Genomic DNA, 25,000 nt, shown 5'->3' on the forward strand with positions numbered 1-25,000 from the left:
AAAGAACATCCTGAACCGTTTTAGTTCAGGATTGTACAGATTATTTGTTCTAACTCGTCTTGTTTCTCAGTCTTCATGTGAAAACGAAGTATATCATTCTTACATCTTTTAGGTGTAATTGCAATTAGGGAAGGGCTATACTCTTCAATAAAAGCCATAAAGTAAAGTTTTATTCAAATTTTATTAATGCATAGTTTAATTTTTTTGTTTTAATGTACTAATTACCCTACATTCATTTAAAATGATTCTAAAGGTGCATATATTTAATAATTATTTTTTGAAACACTATTACCTAAAATTTATGTTGTGAGTTCAATGCAAAACATTCAGCTTTTGAAAAGTAGTCTATAAAATGCAACTATTAAGGCTGATTTATTTATTTATTTATTTTATCATGCTAACACATACACAATAGTATCCTTTACAATGTATGTAAACTCGTGCCCTCAATATTAAACAACATTATTCATAAAGAAAATAGCCAGTACTTTACAGCAGACATCTTTCCCGGTCAATAAAACACATATTACTGTATTAGTAAACAAGGCTATACCTGAGATATATTTTCATAAATGTGAGGTTGAGATCATTCTTCAAATGTATAACAGAGTTCACCACCGGGCCAATAATTAGCAGTGCTACAAGAAAGCTTCAGGAGACTTGGTCATGCCCAACACGGCAACAACAAAAGCATGCACACAACATGCACTATTAGTACATGGCTGGTTTCACAAGCTGATGGGCACTGATCTTGGACCACCCTACCTATGGTAACAATTTGCATTCTACTGAAACCAGAACACATTTAAAGAAAAATTAAACTTCTGAAAGATCTGAGCAGGGATTAAAGTCGTTTTTATTGTTGTAGTATAAAATATAGCATGGAGTATTCAAGCAGTGTAGGGCTACGCCACAGGGATTATAACACAGTGCAATTAAACCGGGGCTCCACATCCCCTCTCAGGATTTGCCCGTGTGTGTTTATTACAGGAGACAGTGACATGATCTTGACAGCTAAGATAATTCTGACTCCTGAGCTGTCAGCTGTTCTTCAGAAGGTTCAGGCCCAAGAATAATTGTAGGCAAACCCAGAATATCAACAGTAAACATCTCTGCTGTTATTTCCTCTGGAATAGCGTTCTCCAGCAAATATTCTGAACCTGTCAAAGAGAGGAAGCAGAACATTAATAATAATAATAATAAGAAGAAGAAGAAGAAGAAGAAGAAGAAGAAGAAGAAGAAGAAGAAGAAGAAGAAGAAGAAGAAGAATACAAGTTTGTTTGAATAAAGAAACAGACTGTCCTCTGTGAAATATCAGCCATATAAATCTTCCACAATGCAACGTTTTTTTTGTTTTTTTCTTAGATAAAGGTCAGGAACAGCAGCAAACAAAAGCATTGGTCAGTTTCAGGGTTTTTGTCTCCACTGCAACACTGCAGAAGTGGCACTCCCCATTGCCAGTTCAAAACCTTTACTAATACAAAAAAAAGAAAAGGCTTGTCGGACTGAATGAGTTGATTCATATACTTACAGTATATCATGCAGAGTCCAGCCCAACAGATAAAGTGTGATAGAAATGCTAGTGGTGCCTTTAAGAGGAATGTGTCTGTACTGATTTTACATTCTCTTTGCAGGTGTGTGAATGGCTCGAGTTACAGCAGCTATAGGCTTGTTTACTGTAACTGCTGAATCATAATTCCCCAGCTCTGATCTTCCTCCTTCGGGATTTAAACCCAACAGTGTTGAAAAATACTCTGCCAGCTCTTCCTCTGTCATATGCTCCCCTAATATAAAGCAAATGAACGATCAAGACAGACACACCCCATTACAATCAAACACTAAAGCTTGTGTGCATTGACACACACCGTCAAACTACTTTTTCATTCAAAATGTTTCAATCCTTAACTTGTAGTATCTTAGGTGGTCATTTTTGTCTTAAAAATAACACATTTTGGCCAAACAGTGGTCATCTGGCTATACCTGGACCAGATATGGGCTTGTGACCATGAAGAGTGACATAGGCGACAAGCAGCACTTTCTGCCTGCTCCTCTAGTTCTATACTGGTGCAACTAGATGTTATTCTTGTGGAGATTTCTTAATGTCTTACTTGAGAACTGCCTGGCTTACCTGTGCTCTGCAGCAGCTGCAGTAGTTCCCCTTGGTTCAGTGCATTCTCGCAATTCTCGTTTTCCAAGTCCAAAACCTCAAATGCATGCTGCAGCTTGTATGTTGAAATGCCGAAAGCTGGTTGGTGGTTTATATACAGATTTAACAATTTCGCTAAATCGGTATCTATCACATACTTTCCGGAGTCCACACATTTACTGAATTTGACTTCACTGAGCATATCTTCAAAATGCGGACTGAAAAGACAAACTCTTTAAACACAGGTTTCATTCCTTATAGTCTGTAAAATGGAAATGCGTTTAGATAATGCTTTTACTTTAAACATACAACTGTACCTACAATCACTTCTAAAGTACCTGGTTCCTGCCCATTTTGAAGTGCTTTGTTACAGTGATGCTATTTGAATCTCGTTATACAGACTTGCCTCCTGCTCGGTTGGGTAGAACCCCAGTGCCCGCATCACAAAGGGAGTCTCAGTCAGGGGGATTTTTATTGACACCTGCCTGGTCTCCATGGTGTCAATACCTTGAGTTCGCAACTGGCAATAATAAAAATAGTCTTCCAGCTACTATAGGAAAAAAAAACACAAGGATACATCAAATGCTGAAACAGGACTTTGAGCAAGTACATTTTTATTCCAAACAAAGCAGTCCAGTAATGTTTTAAGGTACGCAGTCAAGTCTGCACAAGCTTATATCGTAGAGGACATAAGAAAAAATGTAAAATGAAAAGCGGTCAACATGAAATGAACCTGAAATGTAACCGTTTTATGCGTACTTTGCTGACTGTTCCTGATTGTAAGGCCAGCAACATTTGTCCCCTACCCTAAACAGCTCTCCATCTCTCCCCTCTTCCAATAGACTATAGAACGGGACCAGGTCTTGTCCTCCGAGGCACGCTGCAGCTTCGTGGGCACTGCAGATAAAAACAAACACAGGAGGTAATAACGCAATCAACAGCAGCAAGTCAACAGTGGATCAATAGTGTTTGTTTTCTGTGTTTTTAAACACACACAAAAAAATAATTGTCTATATCTGACTAGTGATGCACATAATCTGGCTTTAATCAGACTTGATTTTCATTACCAGCTTTCTCGTCCAGTGCATGCACCACTTTTTAACTAGCAGAACTACAAATGGACATTGCAAGTTTTCAAAGATTTAAAATCCTTTGACGCTTTGGTTGATCAAATAAGTGGTACGAATTGTTCTCTTGTGTTTTAATGCGACCCTCAAGTGGACTCACTTCACGTAAGATAATAATACAACAAAAGAGAAAATGGCCAAAAATTTTGCATCGCCCTATAGAATGAACTCATTTTACTTCATAAAGTCGAACAAAGCCTTCAGAATAATGTTATGTTAACATACTCAATTACACAACGCTTTGTAGTTTTCTGTATACTTAACAAAAAAACGTGACATTACGAAATTTAACATGAAATACTGTACTGCTATTAGTGTCAGTAGACTTTTCAGATATCATTTTGTAGTTTCTTTGATTACATAAAAGATCTAAATTATGTTCATTATATATAATTATTCTTTTTTTTTTAAATGTCTCAATCCTATAATTCTCGGTGATGCAAAGCCTCTGGCAATAGTGTACATATGTTCCCATAAGCTGTCTTCCGTGCCCCACTCTAGGGGAGGGCTTACCTGGAGAATGTGCTGGGTGTTGTTGGTATAGTCATACATCACCATGGTGTGAGAACTTCCATACAGGATCACAACCCTGCCTTCATCTTGCAGACTGAACACAGGGAGATTCTGGTCGATTCCAAACACCCACTCCAGGTTCTAAAATAATAACATAAGGGGAATGAAAGCAACAGCAAGCTTGCTCCATTGCACCCCTTTCGATGAATAGTTTGCTGCTATCTGGTGGAAATTTGACTTAAGGAAAGCAACAAGACACAATGGACATGAATATGTAAATTGGGCAAATAAATAGCAAACTTAGAAAAAAGATTTTTCCCATGTACTGCTTTTATGAATAAAATATAGTTTGATATTCATGAAACTGCTCTGGACTGTTAGCTGTAGAACAGTGTTATGATTATCAAACTTACGAGTTTAAAACTTGGAAATAGGGTCTTATATTCCATAGGTAATACATGAACCGTTCTTACTAGTGGGTGAGCTTTGACCAGACCTTTTTCTCTTCAAACAATGTCGTGGGAGTGTCCGTGTAAACCAGTATAAACCAACACGTCTTCTAGTGGGTCTACTCCAGGATCCGAGTGCTTTCCCTTCCCTTCTCCATCTTCAGACTCCCTGAGACTCGACTCTCCACTCCCCAGGGCCAGGTCCCTCCTGGGCTGTCTGTTCACCTTCCTGGCCCACCTCTTGACTTTCTTGGTCCACTTCTTCCTAGTGTTTGTCTTGACTGGCTTCTTGTTCTTCTACTCGTTTCTCCAGCTCTTCCTTGACTTTCTCACCAGCCCTTTGACCCTCATCATGGTGTAAGTGTCCACTGTCTTGCCTGGAGTGTGGTTCTTGTTCTCTGGGATCTGCAGACGCTGGTCTCCCTCCTTTATCCTCCTTGCTGAGCTGTTCTATCTCAGAGACAGCCTCTGTTTGAGCTTCCTGCTTTACATCCTCTGCCAGGAGCTCAAGACCCACGCTTTCTGAAGCATCACACATGTTGCAATCGTGTCAGTAATCTAAAATGAAATGAGGACACAGTGTGGTTAAGTTCATACTCAGCTAGACCTGCTTTAGATCAACAAGAGCAATCCAACGCAAGCATCCCATGAAATCAAAACAGCAAAAAATGATTTTAATTACTGTAGACAAAACGCAACTAAAGGATTTTTTTTTTTAATTCTATCTAGAATGCTGGCCAGTTCATTAGGCTGGACTAAACAGTAATTGTAGTCCTTATTTGTAACATTTTGTAATACAGTTGGCTAGATTTTTGGAAAAAAGAGTTGTTGTGGTTCTCTGCGTGCTGTGCTGCATGGCCTCTCATATTAATGAAGCTGATGCGGGTATACAAACAGACACAGGCACGACACAGTTCTGAAACGCCTTGTGTTACCAAGAAGCTGCATCCACAAGCATGCATTAGTATGCTCACCTACTCAAGCCACGCACAATACTGAAAACATTAAATAAAAATAAATAAATAAATAAATAAATAAATAGAATGTTGCTCATGTCTGAAGACTTGGTCAACGTTTCAGTCTTGATCTGTTTGTAAACAGCGTTCCGTTGCTGTTATATGCTGGGATATCTGTGCCAGCATGACTCCAAACACGTGAACACACACGGGCGCTAGAGGGCGCTGCACATCACAACAATGTGAGGACTGTTCTGTGGTTTATTGTCAACAGGTTTGATTCCGCCAAACAAAAACCTTCTCATTGGCAGTAATGCTTTTTAATTAAAGTAATAAACGAGGATTAAACTTAGTTCATGACTGAAGTTAATTCAGATCCACCTGCTCTACCTTTATCACGGGTTAAGTTGCGCAAATATAAAGGTACATCGTGTTTTATGTTTAAGTGATTTGTTGAAATATGTAACACAGTTGCGGAAAGTTTTCGACGATGCCTATTCACGCCTACCCCGGTGTCAACAAAGACTTCACAGACCTTGAGTGGTCCCCCGTGTGCTTGAGAAGAGCAGTTTCCCAGCTGAAATTAACACGCACAGCCCCTCAAGAAGCAATAAAAAGGACCGTCATTTTAACATTAGTGTGAATGACACAGGTTTTAATGAAAATTTAAATGAGGATTTAAATAAACGTGTGTTGTTACCTACGCGTGCTTATCCAAATTTACATTGCAAAACAAACCCAGTGAAGAAGAGACTTTTGAGGGCATCAACTCTTCTGATCTCTCACATATTGCTGAATGTATCCTTAAGGGTTGATTGCGTCATAATCATGTAACAGTAAATATGCCAGTTGGTACACTATTAGGATATATTTGAATTACCTCAGTCGTTCTTAATGATACGTGTACAGATTTTTACAAATGATGGATAAATAAGCCTTTTAAAATGAAAGGCACATGATACCTGGTCTAAACTGTTCCCAATAAGATAATATTGATCACCAAGATACATCCCATAATATATGCAAAACCATTCACAGCGCCGCATTATTCCAGTCCCAGGCGGGTCTTCTCCAGTCAGTTTATTACCAGAACTCTCGCTTCATATTAATTAAAGCGGCAGAAGGATCCTGCTCTTTTCAACATGGTAAGTCGCTCGTTATACATTCATTTGATTTGTATTTTTATAATGCATGCACTGCTCGATGCTCCGTGCAGTTTGTGAAGTAGAGTAGGGACTTAATAGAGCATATCTGCATAGGACCACCACAACAGTACTGTAGCATTGTGACAGCTCTATAAAAGCGATGAAGGAGACAAGTTCTGCCAGCAGTTAAACATCAGGGTGAAGAAAAATCAGTATCTATTCCATTGGTGTTCAATGTGGAGAAAGGGAAATGGATCGTTATATTGAGAATTGTACCAAAATGTACCGGTATTTTATTTTTTTTTATTTTCGAACATTCCCTACACTATCCACAAATTATTAAGAAATAAACACATGGAACACACACACACACACACATATCCCTCATTACGCAATTCCTTAGAAAAAAAAATACAGCAAACGCAATTGAATCAAATACAACAAACCACACGTCATTTACAAAGCTCATGTGTAAAACAGTGTTTATTGATCTTTTGCACAGCACGATGAAAGTCAATCCTGAACTCGGCTCTTGAGATGTAGCAGCTAGTTACAGACATGGTCCCTGTACAGGCAGCAGCCCTGTCCAGGTCTCTTGGCAAAAGCAATGTGGTTCCATTCTTACTAAAGAGTGCATCAGCAGGACATAATGCACAGCTGTACATCTGGTATAACAGAAGCAATCATTTACACATCTCAACATAACCACTGAATTCAACCAGTCCAACTGCTCCCTTATTAAATATTACATTTTGAAGAGCATCTACTGATGTTGCGGTTTTGATGCCTTGCACACATTTATCTCTGCAGTGGGAGAATGTTGCAGCTGTGGACAGAGAAAAGGACATTCGTTACAGGGGTGTGAAAGCTTTGGGGTCTTAAGTTTGTCTGTGTCTTCAAGCATGTGTCAGATAACATTTAGAAGGGGGGGGAGGCAAGGGCTTGAATCTGTCACAGATCACAAATGGAGGAAGCATGATGGTTTGAACTATTTGAGTCACACATCACACAAAACAAAAGTACACGACAGATTCCAAAGGGTTTGGAAAAATTTGACCTTTGCTTTCAAGGGCTATGTAAAAAAACAAAGCAAGTGTTGCCATTGCACAGAACTGTCCACTATATGCACAAACCTACCTTCAAAAGCACTTCCAAATACATACTCAAAGCAGCCTTCTGTAAAATGAAACATTATAAAAATGGGGTACCTACCCAAGCAGACCCCTTCCACTCCATCGCTGTGGGGTCAGCCCCAAGTGTACCTTCTTTCCACTGCGGATCACAGCTATACTCAAGGGTTTCTTGTGGGGGGGAGGGGAACATGTTCGATAATAATCAAATAATTGACTCATACAGCCATCGCCAGAATGTTTAAAAGCAGACAACGCTCCTATTTGTAAGCAAATTAAATAAAAATCATTTTAATGGTATTAAACTAGCAAGAAACTGTGCAGAACAACAACTGAAATGCTGCTACCTGCCACTAGATTATTCATTACATTTCACCTTTACTCGGGACTCTTTTAGGGTGTGCTAACTTACCCCCTCGCTGTGCTGCAACACTGAAGCAATGTTCTGTAGGTTCTGAAAGTTCTGAGAATTCACAGTGCCGAATTCAAAAATCTCATCCCCAACTTGTAATCCCTGGGAAAGATCAAGCAAGACAGTTTGGGTACAAAGCATGATGCACAATTACTAAAAGAAACTGAGTAAAGGGGAGGAGGGGAATTAGGAATGACTACGAGCATACAATAGTATTTCCAGTGAGCTTTTATCAAAGATGGATTTGAGTTTCCTGTCCTTACAGACATGCTGGCTGGGGAGCCCGGCGTGACAGCGTCCACTTTAGCGAAGGGACGGGGGAGAGGCGGGTCCTGCTCCAGCGCCTCTGCCTTAGCCTGGGTCTCGTCCTTCTCACGCTTCTCTCTCTCGTAGGCGTGCAGCCGGTACAGCGCCTCTTCAATCTGCTGCATGATTTCCTTGTGGTCATTCTGCAAACCTAAAAAATACAGTGAGAGAATAAATGACAACATCACTCTTAGCGGCGACTGATTGCACTGCCATTAACTGCAAAACAGTTTTCAGTTTTCTACTGTAATGTGCTGGTATGATGTTATGTTACCTTTGTTAGATTATATTGGCTGGTATATAGTGTTGGTGGTGTTGACCAAGCTTCAGTGGCTGTGGCCAGGTTTTAAGAGTATTTATTAACACTTTCAGTTGGTATTAATATTACTTTGTACATACACGCGACGTTATGTCTGGCACTGCGGACTTGATAGACGTCAATATCTCCTCGTGGGAAGCCCTCTGCGTCCACTAATGGCCCAGTCATGCCAACACCCTTTTCCTGTTAAAAAACAAAACAAGCACATGTTCAGAAACCGTATTTTCTCAGATTCTGACATCTGCCAGATCTACATCTAAAATGATAAAGTTGTTTTTTAGCCTAACTAGACCCTGTTCACGAGTCACACACAATACCGGTACGTTTTGCACTACACAGAATTAAGAACAGAACATTTTCAGTTTCCAGAACTGCAAAACACTTCTCACGGTGCAGCACTGGTGCATGTTCTGGCCTGGCTGGACAGTCTTGATGCCGCACGCCAGACACAAAAACAAGGCCCGTACAAACCACTTACATCCTCCAAAACGTCATAGTAAGCTTTAATTTGTTCTTCTATTTCATCTTTTTTCTTGACCAGGTTTTGAACGTCCTCAATAGTTATCGCAGACCTCGTTGCTGTGTTTCCTTCTGTCATCGTCTCGGGGTTTTGAAACTAACTGGACTACAACTACGGATCAGTAGAAGACGCAAACTATTGTCTATACACAACGAAACGCGCATGTTGTGCGCCACCTGCTGGACTTTCACGGCCTCTTCTTTAAAAGGTATTCGTCACAAAAATCATTCTGGAGGTGATCCAGAGAGAAAAGTAGTTTTATTGCTGTCCCACCTGTAAAACTACCCACAGACACTTAATCAAATGATTTTATTTATTGTTAATAGTTAGTAAGTAGAAAGCCCCAATTTATTTATTTTTTAAATAATTTCTTAGTTATGCAAAAGGAAGAGCCAGTGGCATTCAGTGAAAAGAAGGATCAAGTTTCTGTTTAAGAGTGTCCGAGGGAAAAGAGGCAAGAGGCAGGTTCCAAAACTCTGACTTCAGAACAGAAATACGTAGGCTGAGCATGAAGGCTGTGGATATACTGGACTGCCAGGGAAATATAGGAGGCTGGTGAGTTCATTTAGAAATACAAACAAGACATGTAAAGTGGATCTTTGACTTCTGTGTGATGGCCTTTTTCGCATTGGATTGCAGATTGTAGGGTTTAGGAGAGAGATTGAGTTTTACAGACTGGTTTTATGGTGCAGAAGCAAAAGTGATATACGTGGCAGAGCGTATTCAGGTCTGGATTGAGGTGCACTCATAGGGCTGAGAGTGTAAGATCTCTTGGAGTCACAGAACCAGTGCCTGATTGGAACCAGTAACTTTGTCAGTCAGAGTGGCTGCACTGCGATTTGGATCCAAATCTGCCCTGCCATTAGTACTTTGCTGTAACTACTAGGTTAAACCACACAGCTTTCCATATACAGTACTGTAACTGGTGATCTTGTAAATAAACTGGAGGTTCAAACAGCGAAACTCTCCCCAGTTTGACACAGTGCTTTTTAAATACAGACGACATCATCCACGTTCTCGTTAAGAAAAAGTCAGTGTATTTATGCATTGCTTTATAAAAGTTACTATAATACAATGGTACATAGTAAATAATTCAACAAAAATATGAACAAATATATACAGCAAGACACACCCACAACAAAACACTTTCGTCAAAACAAGATACACAGCTTATGCTTTATCTGCACAAAAAAAAAACCATGTTCAATTCTTTAAAAAAAAGAAAAAAAAAATACAAATCTTACATCCAAAGAAAGGGGGGGGGGGGCGAACAATTAAATATTTTATTGCAATTCTGACGCCTAGACCCTTTTAAAGAAGGAATAACCCCAAAGTTATTTTAATTTTATTTTTAGGAAAAACAAAATCCAGTTTTAGCTTTGCTTAAAATACATTTTTAAGATCTTTTGATTATTCTGCACAAGATTCCCTCTTTAATAAACAGAATATGCCATGACCCCCCCCCCCCCCCCCCCCGGCACTCTTAGTGTCAATGTTCAGGAACTCTTAATGCTCCTCTGCAAATTTCATCAGTCCATTTTCACATTTTATTTAGTTTTCTTCTTTTGTTACATAATTTACAGTAAGCTTGACACAAGCTGAGAATAATGCAATCAGCTCCTCTTAAATACACCTGTTTTGAGAGTCAAGCTGTATTTTGTAGCAAACCCAGGAAAAAAAAATGACAATATTCACATTAATAAATTATTTACAATCTAAGGAAGTACAAAGAAATGAAGAGGGAGGGAGAAGAAAAAGCAGATGCATGTTTCTACAAGAAACAATTTTTTGACAAGATCTGGGTGTGTCTATATACAAGATGCACCTTCATTTAAAAAAAAAAAAAACAGTTTATCACTTTTTTATTCTACATGTATGTGTTGGAAATGCTCCCTGAAAAAATATCAAATCAAATGCTTTTATCTAAAAAAAAAAAAAAAATGAACAAAAACTTTCTTCTGGTAGATAGAAAATAAAAGCCCACCCTGTAAACCCTTATAAACATTTTTAAAAGCCTTCCCACCCCCACCCCCCTCAAGTTGTGCGGTTCGGTCGAAGACGCAGGGCGGTCCTCGGAAGGTCAAGGCGTGATGAATGACCTGTTTTGAGGTTCTGATTGAGTACTAGGAGACATGCAAGCTACTGGCAAACACTGCAGCCAAGTTACATGCTAACCCATTGTGCATTCGCAAAACAGAATAAAAGAATAAACTACAGCTAGCTTATGTACAAATACAGATTCATGTTATACTCATTGTATAAAGAAAGGTGAGAAAGAAATGCTGCTATAATTGAAGACAAACAAAAAGCACTTGACTATACAAAGAATGCTACCGCTGTAGACCTGAAGCATCGCCTGGTCATGGCTGGGAGGTATTTCTGTGCTTGTAACTGAAAGAATATGGAGAATGGCAGAAGTCTGACATTGTTCTGTGCTCCGCTCTACAGCAACAGTTGCCATAAAGGATAGAAAGGTAATGCATTAAAATAATGGCTGCAAAGTTATAATGAATTCCAGCTGAACAGCACAGGAATGACACCTGGATATCTTTCGTGCACTTTCTCAGAGTTCTGAAGCCATTCATTTTAAACTCAGCCCTGTTAATTCATGTGGACTGAATTGCCGTATTCATTTCAAGTTCCTTTGTAATAAATCATGTTGATCACCTGTATAAGGCATTCATTCATACCCTTACCAGCTCACTAGGGCATTGTGGGCGGGACTCACTCATGCATTACACATACGAAAGTACCAATGGATAATTTTGTAGGAGAAACAGAAAACGAAGTTAGGAATAAATCGTGTCATTAATAAAGGAGCAAAGACTGCAGCAGGATTTTCTTTAACGCAGGAGCGCTTTTTCTTTAGTTTCCTAACCAACCCTGCAGATCAAGTAGGACCCCTGGTTACCCTGAATAATACATTCCAGTAAATTCAGAGAGGATAGTTTAGTGACTGCTGAGTTTATCTGTAGTGATTATTGACTTAGAATAGTGAATATTGCACATAAAAACACCTGTCGCTTTACACAAACAGCTGCATTCACTGTGACCTGTGCTTACTGCTCTACTGGGTAAACAGGAAAAAAAAAAAAAAATCTCTTCAGGACTGAAAGGCCGTGTTTGGCCCTGAAAGTTTCATATTTGTTGAGCTAATGGTTTTCATAGAAGCCATCGGCTGCCTATTGAGAATCCTGAGCAGATTTTAATTCTCTGAAAAGATTAATGTACGTTTTTAGGATGCTGCACAGCACATCTGCAGTAAAATGACACGGTGAATAAATGAGAATGCAACAGCAGGGAAAGTGGGAGACAAACGTTAAGAGAAATTGTCAAAGGGCCCCGGAAGTTAAGAGTCAGGTAAGATTCTATATATTTGAATGTGTTAAAAGTGCAAGTTCTCAGCCTGACGCAAGCTGCTAGCTTCTGCGTGTATTAAACCTTTGTCCTTTCAACCACTGTAGGTCGCTTTAATGAGGACAAGATTCACAGCATATGAAGATCATGCAGTTTCACTTACAGAAGTCTGTACAGTGTCTGGTACAGAAACTCTGCTGAAATAACAGAGAGCCACCTGTAGAGGGCAGAAGATGCTTTTAACTTATACAACCTTCTCTGAACTATGTGATTTTAAAAAGAGGAGCGAGTGGGATGAAATAAATAAATAATGCTTCTGTGTACAAAGTGTTTTTTTCTAACGGTAAAGAATAGAATTACCGGTTTCATGAGGCATGCTTATGTTTTATATTTGACACATACGCACTGCACAGCTCTAAAAGGACTGGATTTATAAAGTATAAGCCAGCTAAGAAGTGCCAAAAGAATGCAAAAGACCTTTTTGAAAATCTGGCAATGCACTCTGCAAAAACAAACAATCAAAAACTACCCACAGTGACGTCTTCAGATTCTGTGCAACTTCAAGGCCAAACACCCAAAATGAAAACCTAAAAATACATCATTCAGTCAACTTCACCACTACTGTTTCACATTATTCTCACTGTACAAAAAACACTGTGAAAGGAAAAGGCAGCAGCACTCCTAGGTGGAAGGTACAGCGTGGGCACCGTGCCCCTGCATGACTGAGCGTGAAGGCTTCCTGGGGACTGGGAGCAGGTGGGGAGGGAAACCAGTGTTGTTCTGCTGATAGCCCGGGGTGGAAAGTGGCACAAGAAAGAGCACCTGAAATTGTAAACAACAACAACGCCAGAGTCTGGACTCCCCTGCGTGTGCACCCGCTTGTCGACATGCCCCAGAAGTGCCATACGTTGGGGGTTTAATCTCGTTTTTATTATAGTGGATTCTTGCTTCTTTTTGGCATAGTGCAACCTCGGCTGCATGGTGTGAAAGCGCTTGGAGATGGAGAGCGGAGAGGGGAGAGGCGAGGGTGCAGCACCCCCTCTCTAATTCAGGGTCCCCCTGCAGTTCTCCGCTCCGCACAGACACGGGATCTTGACGTCTTCGATAGGGAACTTGTAATCATACGTGATCTCCTCGTTCACGCTGATCTGCTGCCGGGAGTAAATGACAATCTTCTTCTGGGACTCCACTGTGATGACCTTGGCGTAGCAGTTGGGCTGTAAGAAAAAAAAAAAAAAAAAAAAAAAACAGCATTAGGTGATGTTGCTGTCATTACCACCATCACACAAGCTGCAGCCCCATGTTTTACACTGTACACCCACTAGATGGGGCTGCAGCACCTCAAGCTTCTCCCGGAACAATTCCTGAACTGCTGCTGATTGCACAAGACAAGATGGGGAAAGGTCAACCAAACGCATGGAAGGACCTGGCAAACCCCACCCAGAACAGACGCTGAATACAAACCGCATTGGGCTCACAAGGCTATCGAGTTGCACAGGGCTGTGCCTCGCAGCTGTCGAGCAAGGCAGAGTGGGGAGAGTGCCGGGAACGGTCTCCGGGAGGCATGGTACTCACGTTGCAGCTGTGGTTGATGAACCTGGCGAAGTTGCCACACTTGGTAGCATCGATGATGGTGTCGTGATCCACTCGGAACATGTAGCTGCTCCCGATGCCCTCGTCCTCGTAGCGCTTCTCCCGCATGTCTGCGATCACCTGCAGGAGACAGAGCCCACGACATCACATCGCCGGGGAAATCCCTCGCCAGGAGGGCGTGTGTAAACCAGCCGTCCTCAAGGCTGTGCCCGAGATTCCAGGGTGTTGTGCCCTGCAATGCTGGTGCAGTGATACAGCAACTGGAGCAGTTACAACCTACCGCGCTGTGTTCACCATCTCTGCTTTTGCGCAGTTTGTTAAATCTGTATTTTAAAATGACATTTTATTTTACATTTTGGTTCAACGTTGAGAAATATTAATCACAGCCTCAACCGTTTTTGGTTTTTTTTTTTTTGCACCAAAGCCAAATGCTTTTCAATCCAATGCAATTTTAACACTAAAAAGTAGGTTGTACAAGATGATTAAGGATGACTTCCTGCTTGTAGTTTGAATCACTATATAAAAATAAAAATCTGCCTTATACCAGCTATTCAAATCAAAATTATTATTAAAATACTATTCACTTGGCTCCCACAAGGGGTCAGTAGACGCGTCAGAGGCTGGTGTTGGCTGCACCAAACCCTGCCACCTACCTGTCTGATGTTCTGGCCCACATACTCAATCACCATCTCATCTGCGGCTATGGGCTCCATGGCAAACAGACCCCAGTCGTGGATGTGGCTTTTGCAGAATCTGATCTTCTTCTTACGGAACTGTCAGGAAATAAAAACAAATACATAATCATGACCCTGTTTTCATTGGAGCAAGACTTTAATTAAATCGGCACAAAACTAATAAAAGCACAACGCCCCCAGATCAGTGGTACTCAACTCTGTCCCTTGAGATCCATTCCAGTCCTGATCTTTATTCCAAGCAGGTCCTAAATCAATGAATTGCCTCTTGGCAGGTTCAATTAACTATAATAATAATAATAATAATAATAATAATAATAATAATAATAGGGTCTGGCGCACCTTGAGCTGGTTGAACTTGAGCAGGTCACTGTCACAGCTGCCCGTGAAGGAGGACAGGAGGCGCCGCTGCTCTGATCGTCTCTCCGAGCCGGACCGGGTCGAGGCGTGAGGCTGCGCTGGGATACTCATCCCCTGCGGAAAACAAACAACCAAAAGTGTAAAGTGATCCGCAGCACGGCCCAAGTAAACTACAGCATTCGTTTGCCTTTCCAGCGCAGGCATGGGACCAGGGTTGGGGTTTTTCAATTCGAATTCCGATTCCTTTTTAAAATCAATCCCCGGTTCCAATTCCTTCGAAGGCAATTGGAATCGATATTTTAGGAGGCATAATAATTGTTGTGATTGTTCAGCTGCTTTCATTTGAAGCCAGTGTAATTGATTAACCGCATTCTTCAACTGAAGTAATGCCACTGTGAGAAGCTAATTTTAACAGAACACTACCAGATGTAATTTGGATCAGTGATGTATTGGGACTGATTCAAAGGGAATGGGAGTACCCCAGCAGATCACGCTCCACCCCACAGCACTGCCCAGTCCAATTGGGTAGACTGGTCCTGATAAAGTGTACTGGCACTAACACAATATTAAACACAATGGGGTATATTTACAAAGCTTTTAATCTGGTACAAAGCTGAATTCCCGGTAAACAGCAGCGACCAGTAAGCCTTACTCTCCTAGTCACAGGGCAATGCCAGTTTGGGACACACACAAAAGCCCATCTGGTAGCCTCCAGCCAATCAACTCAAATCCCCGACACCTGCTATTGCTCAAAAAACAAAACTGTTCACAGTTTGAGAGCGAAACACAACCGATTTCAGCTGTACGATTCCGAAGGGCAATTGAAATCCCCCGCGGCCCTTACTTGCGTATCCTCAGGAGTCTCCTCTGTGACAGGACGGCTGCTGATGAGGTATTTGATTTTATCCTTCTTGTCGATTTTGTAGTAGCCCTCGCTGCGGGCGCACCCTGTCACGTGATCCCGCATCCCGTCATCCCGCTTCTTCTTCTTCACACTGGGAATTCTGGTAGGTGCACAGGAGTCAAGGAAAAACATGGACACTGCACACATTAAATCATAAACGAAAACCCCAGTCAAGCAAAACAAGTACACCTCAAAAAAACAGTTCACTGGCAGCTAAACCAAACTAATTATTATTATCACTATCACTGCATTCTAACATCCAGCTACTGTACATCATACTTTTGCGATAAAAAAAAGTGTCAATGTAAAATGACTGTTTTACTATTTGCTATGTCTACCAGGGAAACTGCAATCAGTCTGTTCTGTGTGCTCTCTATCGTCGGTCACGCTGAAAGGATATGAGGATGGTGCACCCAGAGGGTGTCGTTGAGCCAGTCCATGCCATTGTCCTGCTGCAGCATCTTGTCATAGGTAATGTGCAGGTGCCGCACGTCCTCCTCATCGATGCCGTCGTTCCAGATGTCGTACAGGATGGTCATCTCCTCAAAGTCGGAGCGCAGCCGGAACAAGGGCCTGGGGGGGGAGAAGTCCGGGCTGCGCAGAGCCAGCAGCAGCAGCTCCTCCTGTTTCCTCCGGTGTCGCCGGGTCAGCTGCCTGCGAGGCTTCTGTACCAGCTCCTCCTCCTCCTCCAGATCCTCCTCCTCTGCCAGCCTGTTCTCCAGCTCCTGGAAAGGGACCCTGTCCACAACTTCTGCCTTCCCCAGCTCTTCCCTGAAGTCCAGGGCGATTGTCGAGGGATCCCCTACAAAGGAGTCCTTAACCTTCAGCTCGCCTCCCGCGTATTCTACCTTTGTGGTATCCGGAGACAGAAAGGGCGGGGAAGAAACCTTTTTCGTTTTTGGCCTCCCTGGTTTCCTCTTGGGAGGGATTGCTACAGGAGGGGTTGCCTCATTTGGCACGCTGGTTGAGCTGGGCGTTAGCTCCGAAGCAGGAGGGCTAGATGGGAGCAGCCCAAAGTCCTTGGGGACGGTGATCGGGACCAGGGGGATCGTGCAGTTGAGGTTGATCAGCGGAGACATGCTGGACGGCTCCTTGAACAACGTTCTCTCCTCCAAGCTGTCGAAGGAAGCTTTCCTGTGAATGGGGAGGCCAGAGGCTACAGCGGCCGCCATAGTGGCGGGGTCGGGGAAAGTTGGGGTGAAGGTGAAATCCCTCCCTGGAGTTCGGGGGATCCCACTGCTAGCGCCCGGGGACTGCGAGGGGTAGGAGAAGGGGCTGCCGGGGATGTGGGGAGAGCTCAGAGTCAGGCTGTTTCCAGTCAGGGGTGCGTCGCTGCCCGGTGTGGCCGGGATCATCTCCGTGCTCTGGGATTTTCCCAGACCCATGGCGGCTTTGCCCACAAACTCCCGGCCCGGCGTTCTCGGAAGGTCCTCCTCGACCAGAAGCTTGCCGATGGCAGCAAGCTCGGGAGGAAGGGAGGGGATCTCTTTGCCCGGGGTGGGAGGGAGGGCAGGAGCGAAGGAGGAAGGCAGAGTCTTGGGTACAGGGACCTCAGGGTCGGAATGTGTACAGATCTCCCGGCCGGGGGTCCTGGGGAGCCCATCCTCCTCCTCCACGGAGGGGGAGGAGAACTTGCTCTTGAGCCGCACGTCCAGGTCGCTGTCGCCTAGGGACCCCGTGGGAGTCGGGGGCCTCAGATTCCCAAGGTCCTCAGGGGGCTCGGCCCTCGAAGCCTCCAAAACTGCAGGCTCCATCTCGATGTCGAGGTCAGGCTCCTCTGCGAAACAAAAGCAAACAATGAAGAAATATCTTAAATTTCTTTAAAAAACGGTATTCATAAATTCAGCGACTGAGTAATAAATAATAAAAACTACCAGTTAAGATATGAAACCCAGTGCTGCAGACCTTTCCATCAGAATGTTTCACTATTACTGCAGTCAACTGTATACATTTGCTTAAGCATATAATTAAATACTAATGTACACCAGACTTGGTACAGCAAAGCCCTCTTTCCAGGTCAATAAACCAGTGGAACTGCTTGCGTACCCAGAAGTCCTTTGGGGGACGGAGGCCTCTGATTGGGCTCTGGTTCACTGGCTGCCGTTTCGTCCTCTATGGATTCTGCTTCCCGTTGCCGTGTCTTTAACTCGTCCTCCTCCACTCTGTCTTTTCGCCGGGTCTCTCCCTTCGATTCCTCCCCAATGGAGTGCGCTGCCGGCTCCTCTGACCTGGCCTCTCCACCCAGGACCTCCACATCAATATCCTCCTCTGCGGGGGGCTCTGCAGCGGTGGGAGTGGCCGGCTTGAGGTCAGCCTGCTCCTCCAGCTCCACTTCTTCCTCTGACTCTGACACGAGGAGCGCCTCCTCCTCTTCCTCTTCCTCTTCCTCCTCCTCCTCCACCTCCTCATCTTCCTCCTCCTCCTCTGAGCTGCTTGCATATTCAGAGGAATCTTCACTTTCCGATGATGACTCGAGTCCAGCTTTAGAGGAGAAGATACTTTCCACTTCTGTTGTGAAAAATAAATATATATATATATATATATATATATATATATATATATATATATATATATATATATATATATATATATAGAGAGAGAGAGAACCTCCTCAACACTAAACAAATGAAAAACTTGGAAAAGTAATCATTTGTATAATGGTCTTCTACTCAACAAGTCATTGACTGTTTCACCGAATTACTCTATGGATTCAGTAGTGTGGTTTGTTACTGGATTTTAATCAAGATCGTCCTTACAAATACATTAGACTTCTAAATGTGAACACCTTCTGTGTGAATATGTATATAATTCTAGGCTATATTTATTTATGCATCTAAGTACTTAATCATAAGGCTCGACCGTGTGGAAGCTGGCCTTGTGTGTGTCCCGAGACCAGAAAATCTCACCTTCATCCGCAGAGTCTGGTTCTATTTCTCTGACTTCAGCGTCATCATCTTCATCCTCCTCGTCTTCGTCATCTTCATCACTCTCCTCCTCTTCCTCCTCCTGTAAAGCATCCACACATTCAGATTCTGTTACCTGGTTTCTATCACCTCTCCACATGCACAACTACTTTATTAACTACATTAGCTGTTCATGTCTATAGGATGCTGTTAGCATTGTTAGCAGAACAGCTCAGAGGTACAGAGGGACAAAGTGAAGTCGTCTTCACCGCTCGTAGGGTTTTCCTTTCCTAACTCCTGTTATAAGAAAGACTAACACTATGCTAGCACTAGCCTCTCATTCAGAGCATTGTGAAAGCCAATCCTCACCTTGTCCGATGACAACTTCTCAGAAGCCTCGTTGTCATCTTGCTCTTCCTTTTCTGAAGACGATTCCTCCTCTTTCCCGGAAGTCTCCTCTTCCTCCTCCCCTTCGCTGTCCAGCTCCAGCGGTCTCCCGTGCCGCCGCCTAACTGCCACCACGTCCACGTCCTTTTTGGACACGTCTGAGGCCAGGTCAGCCGCGTCCCTGTCCCGCTCCGACTCTGGGGGACACAATGGAGAGAGGACAGTGAGTCTCCACGGCAGTCAGATCCTTCTGAGCACGGGGCATTGAACAAGCCATGCCGAATTCACACATCACAAACTAATTCTTCAATATCATTTGAAAAGACTAGGTCACTGCTTTACCCGTAGACTGCAAACACATACAATCCCAGCATCACTTCCAAAACTGTAAAAGCAGTACAGCAAGGATGGATTTAAAAAATATATATATATATAGATTAGTTCAGATCGGAATCTGGGGGTGCCTAAAAGTGCAGGGGGAAAGCAGCCCGAGAGGTGTAGTGTGCAGACAGACTCGTCTCAATTGAGATGCTACGGCTGGACCCTGACCTTCATCTTCCAGCTCGTCGTCTCCCGGAGTGGAGGGGCGGACTCGTTTGGGATCTCCGGTGGAGGCGGGGTCTGGAGGCTCTTTTCTCTTCACCTGAAACAAATACCGAGAGCAGCTATGAACCAAGATGACCTCACATCTCCAACTGGAACAGAAAGGGGTCCTTAGTATCAGTATCCGAATGGGACTGGAAACATTTAACATAGGGTTTACATAACAGCTTAAGAATAGATTTTGTATTAGTTCTCTATCTCTACCTATCGATCCAGCAAGCACCTCCAAAGGCAATCTTCATTCTGTAGGCAAGACAATTCAAGATGTAACTTCTGTGGTAGCGTTACACAATCCTGTATTGCACAGCCGTCACACGAGCATGAGAGTCCAAGGCAGGGGTATGCAGCAGGAGATTACTCAATCAGATCACTTCCGTGGTACAATTTACAAACAGCCTTACTTAGGGAAGCATCTTGCATTAAGTGTCTATTGATACTGTTCACAGTATTACAAAGTGTTTGTACTGTACCTTGAAGGAGGGCAGGCGGATGGCCCCGCGCAGGCCGATGCCCAGCCCGATGCCCTCGTACCCAAGCCCCTCCACCTTGTTCCACTTCTCCAGCAGGCTGGATGTGACGGGCTCCCTGGGCTTCATCTTCTCCTTGTCCTCCTCCTTCACCTCGCCCGACTTCACTGGGGTCAGAGAGGCCTGGGGGCAAGGGAGCAACACGCATCAAACACGTGTTTAGACACGCGGCACACATGCGTAAAGACACAGGACTCTGCTTACACATTCCTGTGTACTTTACTGCTGTGTTAGTCTTCCACACACCTAGGCTTTGAATAAATGTGAACAGAGCTGTTCTGACCGACTCTGTATACAACAGCCTCATCCCTGTATTCAGCGTCTGGCAATGTCACAAGAACGTCTGCTTACAAACTGCTATCCCACTGCTTTAAATTGCTCCATGTTTTTAAATGCAGAAGCAGCACAGTTTTGCTGTACATGAGACTGCACAGGTAATGCACTATTAATGAGGTTCCCTTGTATAATTAAGATGCAAATAATGACCTGAAAACAGACAGCTGTAGATAATAATGGATGAAATTCGACACTACAAATAAAATGACCACCTACATTTTGCTCCGTGTCCATAAGGCAGAATGGGGTTACTAACAGACAGCCATGTCAAAAGTCACTGTATTTAAATCAACAAAAAAAACCTAAATGGCCAGCCAGTATTATACATGCAAAACATTCTGTGGTGTCTAAGCAACCAAATCAAAATTCTACCCATGGAATACATTCATTGAACATTCAGAAAAAAAATCTAAAACAGAAATTAGTCACAAATGTTGGAAATTCTACAAATAAAACCCCACTAATTCTATAACATCTCTGGACTAACTGTTGCACAGCTCTGTGATGAGATAATCAGTTTTGCTCTCTTTCACCTGGTCTTTATTATTCTACTCAAACAGCATGGTTTAAGCACTGGTAAATCAAAAGAGCATTGCCGTGACAACACAACACACACAAACAAGCTAGAGATGGAACACTGAGGAGTTCAAAATTCTTAAAACAGAACATAAACCTCCAGAGTGTTTCTTACAGTGGATCACCGAGGCAAGAGAGGAACAAACTGACTTCCTTATCTCAGAACGGTTTCAAATGCTGGGATCCGGAGATCAAATTTTCTTCATTTTTTGAATGCGCCTCGTCTACCACAGACTGTCAGGTCTCTGCTAGTGCTGCTCCCACTGTTACCACTACACAAGCGTAACATTTCACTCCAACTGCCTCCCTGTAAACAGCAGCTAAACCTGCTGCCTGGCACATTACTGCACTGAGACCTGCAGAGACACTCGACATACACTGCAGCTTGCCTTGATATCATCTGCAAGACACTTCTATCCGCTGGGACTTGACTTAACTTGAAAGTGAAAACCCAGGAATATGCTAGGGAGAGCATGAATATTAATACCTCCGTCAAAATACATGATCAACAATATAAAAAGTGAATAGTAAATAGAAATAAAATATTAAATACAAATAAATACATAGCTTACTTTTTTCACTTTTTTCATCTTGAGGGAGACCAGCAGCGTTTTTATAGACATGTTATTACGAAACTATTCCAAATACGAGCGCTCAAAGGAAGTGAACGTTCTGAATACTACCGGTTTACTATTAGAAAGAGCTCTGTTATCGGTTTACACGGAACAAATTCACAGTATTCCAAATACAATTTTGAATTGCGTGTGCAAAAACTCTTGAATGTGTACAGAAATCATTGTCAACTTCCCAAAGAAGGTAACCTACCTGTAGCTCTTCTGGTGGGATAACGCACTTTGAGTGGGGAATAAACTAGTTTGATTACCTTCCTGAGTTTTAATTTTAAATGGGCTTGCTTCATAGACATTACAGTAATGGTACAGAGCTCAAGATACCTTCCACAGCACTCCATTGGGGATTGCTTTCCAAAGAGTCTATAGCAAAAATAAAGAATAGTAATCCAGAGGACCAGGGTTGGGCACAGCTATCTGGAAAGCAAGCCCAGGCGAAACTGAGCACACAAACAAACTAAATTAGATAACACCACCGCCCCCAAAATAACACAAATTCCAATTCCATCTGCATAAAAAAATTCCTATATAGGACACACATAGTCCCAAGGCTCATCCCTTGCTGCTGATCCTCAGTTAACATTGAAACTACGAACACAGATACAAACTGTGCAGCATGTCGTGGGAGCGGGACTGAAGCCACTGCCCTGTGGGTAGCTGCAGGCTCTATAAACCCACCTTGGCCGAGCGCTCTTTCTTCTCCCACCACTCGTCAAAGGCCCTGAATGCCACCACTTCCACCATCTTCCGGTTCAGGTCCCTCTTCATGATGGCCTTTAGCTCCTTGACGATGACCAGCAGCACCCCGTCCACCGTAGCCTTGTGAGGGTCCTCCTTCTTGGGCTCATACCCGGGTGGGGGCACCGAGGGGTTGAATTTAGGCAGGGGGGGCCAGGGCTGCCCGTGGGCCATGTTGGTCACCCCTGCTGCTGCAGCTGCTCCCATGGAGAAGGGCTGGTACGGGGGGAGGCTGGTGAACTGCATGCCCCCTCCGCCCATGAAGGGAGGGTAAGGGTACGCCCGCTGGCCCTGCATCATGCGGCTCAGCATCTGGGTCTGCATCTGGAAGGACATCGACATGCCGCCCCATGGGTGCCCCAAGCAATTCGCCAAGTCCATCTGCATCATGGGTACCATGCTGGGAGCGAAGGGGTGCAGGGGGTGAAGCATGGGGTGGAGGGGTGCCCCCGGAGGAGCAGGCAGGGGAGGCGGGGGCACAGTGACGGCCGGGTGGGTCGGAGGGGGAGGCAGAGGGGGAGGAGGCAGCGGGAATCCCCCCTGAGGGGGGAGCGGGGGGAATCCTGGGTGAGGAATGGCGATGGAAACTGAAGAGTTGACCACGATGGATTTGTCTCCACTCGAGTTGGGCGTGCCAGGCATCTCGTCTTCTGATATCTCCATGTCTTCTCCGGAAGAGTGGTGATCCTGTTGAAAAGGAGAGAGAAAGAGGAAAAACAAAATCCCACCAAGTTAGTTAGGATAATAACTTCTAAAATCAAGACACACTGATTTTGACATCATTGTCTTCTCACACCGCTATGCACTGGCAGATATTCTAACCAGACGGGGCCCTTTTGAGACCAACTTTCTCCACGGGATCTGAAATCGCAGTTTTCTCTCATGTCACAACAAGCCATTTATTATATGGAGATGTGAACAGAAATCTTTTTCATAAGCCGTTGAACAGAAAACCATAAAAAGGCTTCGTCCACAAATTACTAAAATCACATTACTGCTATGATTACTATGAAATTATTTGAAGGACATGATCAAGAAATTTATTAACTGCAATTAACACAAAAAATAAAAGCCTGCTACCAATTCTGAATCACACTGCGTGTTTGAACCATCCTTTAAAGTCAGCCTGGCAGGAAATTCACAGTCCACTGCTCTGCCCTCCATTAATAACGACTGAAGCTGTTCTGGCGCTCCAGCACACACATGTCCTCACCTTCTTAACCAGCACAGCATCAGTGAAAGCAGTCGACAGAACAACATGCTATTAGAACGAAGGGTTAGGCTTTGCATCGGCATGCTTGTGGCAGCCACACATCTGCTTGAACCCAAACCGAAAGGTGAGAGTGCAGTAAACTCCATAGAGCTTGGCTCTGTTGATCAAGAGAGTCACAAGTCCTTTAGTGATTAGTGGTGTAGTTGCAGAGATGTCCCTTTGTTGTGGTCTAGAATTCTGGTCTGCATACTTCAAGAGTCTTTACATTCAGGTTTTTAACATGCCTACCTTATGTCAATCTAGGAGGGTTTTTAATATAACAGACTGTATTTCACTAACTGATTAAATGCAGATTAATTGAAGAGATCAAGGGTATACATCAGCATCAACAGCCACAGTACTAAACAAACCTGCTAAACAGGATGTATAGTCCATTTCTTTTGTAGGATGCTTGTGTGAAACACTAAATTATAGGCTACAGTCGATTTTTCATTCCAAAAACATGCAGTTCCTTTTAGCGAATTCAACTTCTAACCCAGATCTGGAGCCATTTCCTGTTTTTTTGGGTACCACTTTCACTTCTCTGTGTCAGTCAGCTGGTTCCCTCTACCTACTGGAACTGCATTATAATAACAAAAAGGTCACTCGTTATTCACCGTTCAAATAATCAGTCAGTCACAGGCTACAAACGCACCTCTTTTACATGGACCCAATGAAGCCATTCAATCATTTTGATCATCACACATCAAAATGTTACTACTGTCATTTTTCTCAGTTTAAGCCGGTTTAATTTATTTATTTTTAAGCCAAGGTGTTTGTAAGCTCACTTGTCTAGCTAATAGCAAGGAAGCAGAAATCTGTTTTGTGACTTTCTAAAGCAAGATGAAACAATGAGAACTGCACTTTATGCCCAGGCAGTGCAGGTGTATCTACCTGCCAAGCGCAGTGCGAATTGCCAGACAGATACAGGATTTTAACCGTTGTTAAGCTTGCACTTGTCTGTTAGAGGGCTATACAGAAGTTTAAAAAAAAAAAAAAAAAAAAAAAAAAAACGTTGATTGCTTAACCTTGAACAGGAGGATCAGTCCAACACAAACATGCCACTGTTTGTAGAACAAGATCACTATGCGCTATCCAGAAAAACTAAACGTAACATTGC

At 43.2% G+C, this 25,000-nt stretch overlaps 2 protein-coding genes and 1 long non-coding RNA gene across 4 annotated transcripts; all 3 read right to left on the bottom strand.

Moving 5' to 3' along the window:
- Positions 1 to 451: 451 nt before the first annotated feature.
- Positions 452 to 4,787, bottom strand: LOC121307777. 2 transcript variants are annotated; one of them, XR_005948390.1, is made up of 4 exons: positions 4,260 to 4,787; positions 3,787 to 3,927; positions 2,129 to 3,043; positions 452 to 1,160 (listed from the first exon to the last, which is right to left on the bottom strand). It is a non-coding gene; the product is annotated as an uncharacterized LOC121307777 (long non-coding RNA). The 2 variants fall into 2 exon arrangements; XR_005948389.1 differs by lacking the exon at positions 452 to 1,160 and having other exon boundaries at positions 1,930 to 3,043.
- Positions 4,788 to 6,801: 2,014 nt separating this feature from the next.
- On the bottom strand, positions 6,802 to 9,143 carry LOC121307688 (26S proteasome non-ATPase regulatory subunit 9-like). The gene is made up of 6 exons (XM_041239927.1): positions 8,982 to 9,143; positions 8,584 to 8,686; positions 8,142 to 8,335; positions 7,879 to 7,980; positions 7,549 to 7,637; positions 6,802 to 7,162 (listed from the first exon to the last, which is right to left on the bottom strand). Exons 1-6 carry the CDS (start codon positions 9,099 to 9,101, stop codon positions 7,135 to 7,137), a joined length of 636 nt encoding a protein of 211 aa, XP_041095861.1. The 5' UTR covers positions 9,102 to 9,143; the 3' UTR covers positions 6,802 to 7,134.
- Positions 9,144 to 10,040: 897 nt separating this feature from the next.
- Positions 10,041 to 23,311, bottom strand: LOC121307737 (histone-lysine N-methyltransferase SETD1B-like). Its single transcript, XM_041240002.1, has 12 exons — positions 22,569 to 23,311; positions 20,293 to 20,472; positions 19,769 to 19,862; positions 19,202 to 19,416; positions 18,836 to 18,935; positions 17,976 to 18,437; positions 16,330 to 17,706; positions 15,870 to 16,036; positions 15,008 to 15,139; positions 14,627 to 14,746; positions 13,956 to 14,093; positions 10,041 to 13,597 (listed from the first exon to the last, which is right to left on the bottom strand). Exons 1-12 carry the CDS (start codon positions 23,289 to 23,291, stop codon positions 13,424 to 13,426), a joined length of 3,882 nt encoding a protein of 1,293 aa, XP_041095936.1. The 5' UTR covers positions 23,292 to 23,311; the 3' UTR covers positions 10,041 to 13,423.
- Between the last annotated feature and the right edge of the window lie 1,689 nt (positions 23,312 to 25,000).

The sequence above is a fragment of the Polyodon spathula genome, chromosome 58 (assembly GCF_017654505.1).
Source record: "Polyodon spathula isolate WHYD16114869_AA chromosome 58, ASM1765450v1, whole genome shotgun sequence".
In the NCBI taxonomy this organism is placed as follows: Eukaryota; Metazoa; Chordata; class Actinopteri; order Acipenseriformes; family Polyodontidae; genus Polyodon; species Polyodon spathula.

Excerpts from the sequence above, each read along its gene's own strand:
- LOC121307737 (XM_041240002.1), bottom strand. The coding sequence starts at position 23,291 with ATGGAGATATCAGAAGACGAGATGCCTGGCACGCCCAACTCGAGTGGA. Across the intron at positions 20,473-22,568 it reads AGAAAGAGCGCTCGGCCAAG|GCCTCTCTGACCCCAGTGAA; the intron begins GTGGGTTTATAG and ends CCTTGCCCCCAG. Across the intron at positions 13,598-13,955 it reads TCATCAACCACAGCTGCAAC|CCCAACTGCTACGCCAAGGT; the intron begins GTGAGTACCATG and ends TTTTTCTTACAG.
- LOC121307688 (XM_041239927.1), bottom strand. The coding sequence starts at position 9,101 with ATGACAGAAGGAAACACAGCAACGAGGTCTGCGATAACTATTGAGGAC. Across the intron at positions 8,687-8,981 it reads ACTATGACGTTTTGGAGGAT|GAAAAGGGTGTTGGCATGAC; the intron begins GTAAGTGGTTTG and ends GTTTTTTAACAG. Across the intron at positions 7,638-7,878 it reads TGTTGCAGCACAGCGAGGGG|AAACCCTTGAGTATAGCTGT; the intron begins GTAAGTTAGCAC and ends CCCCCCCACAAG.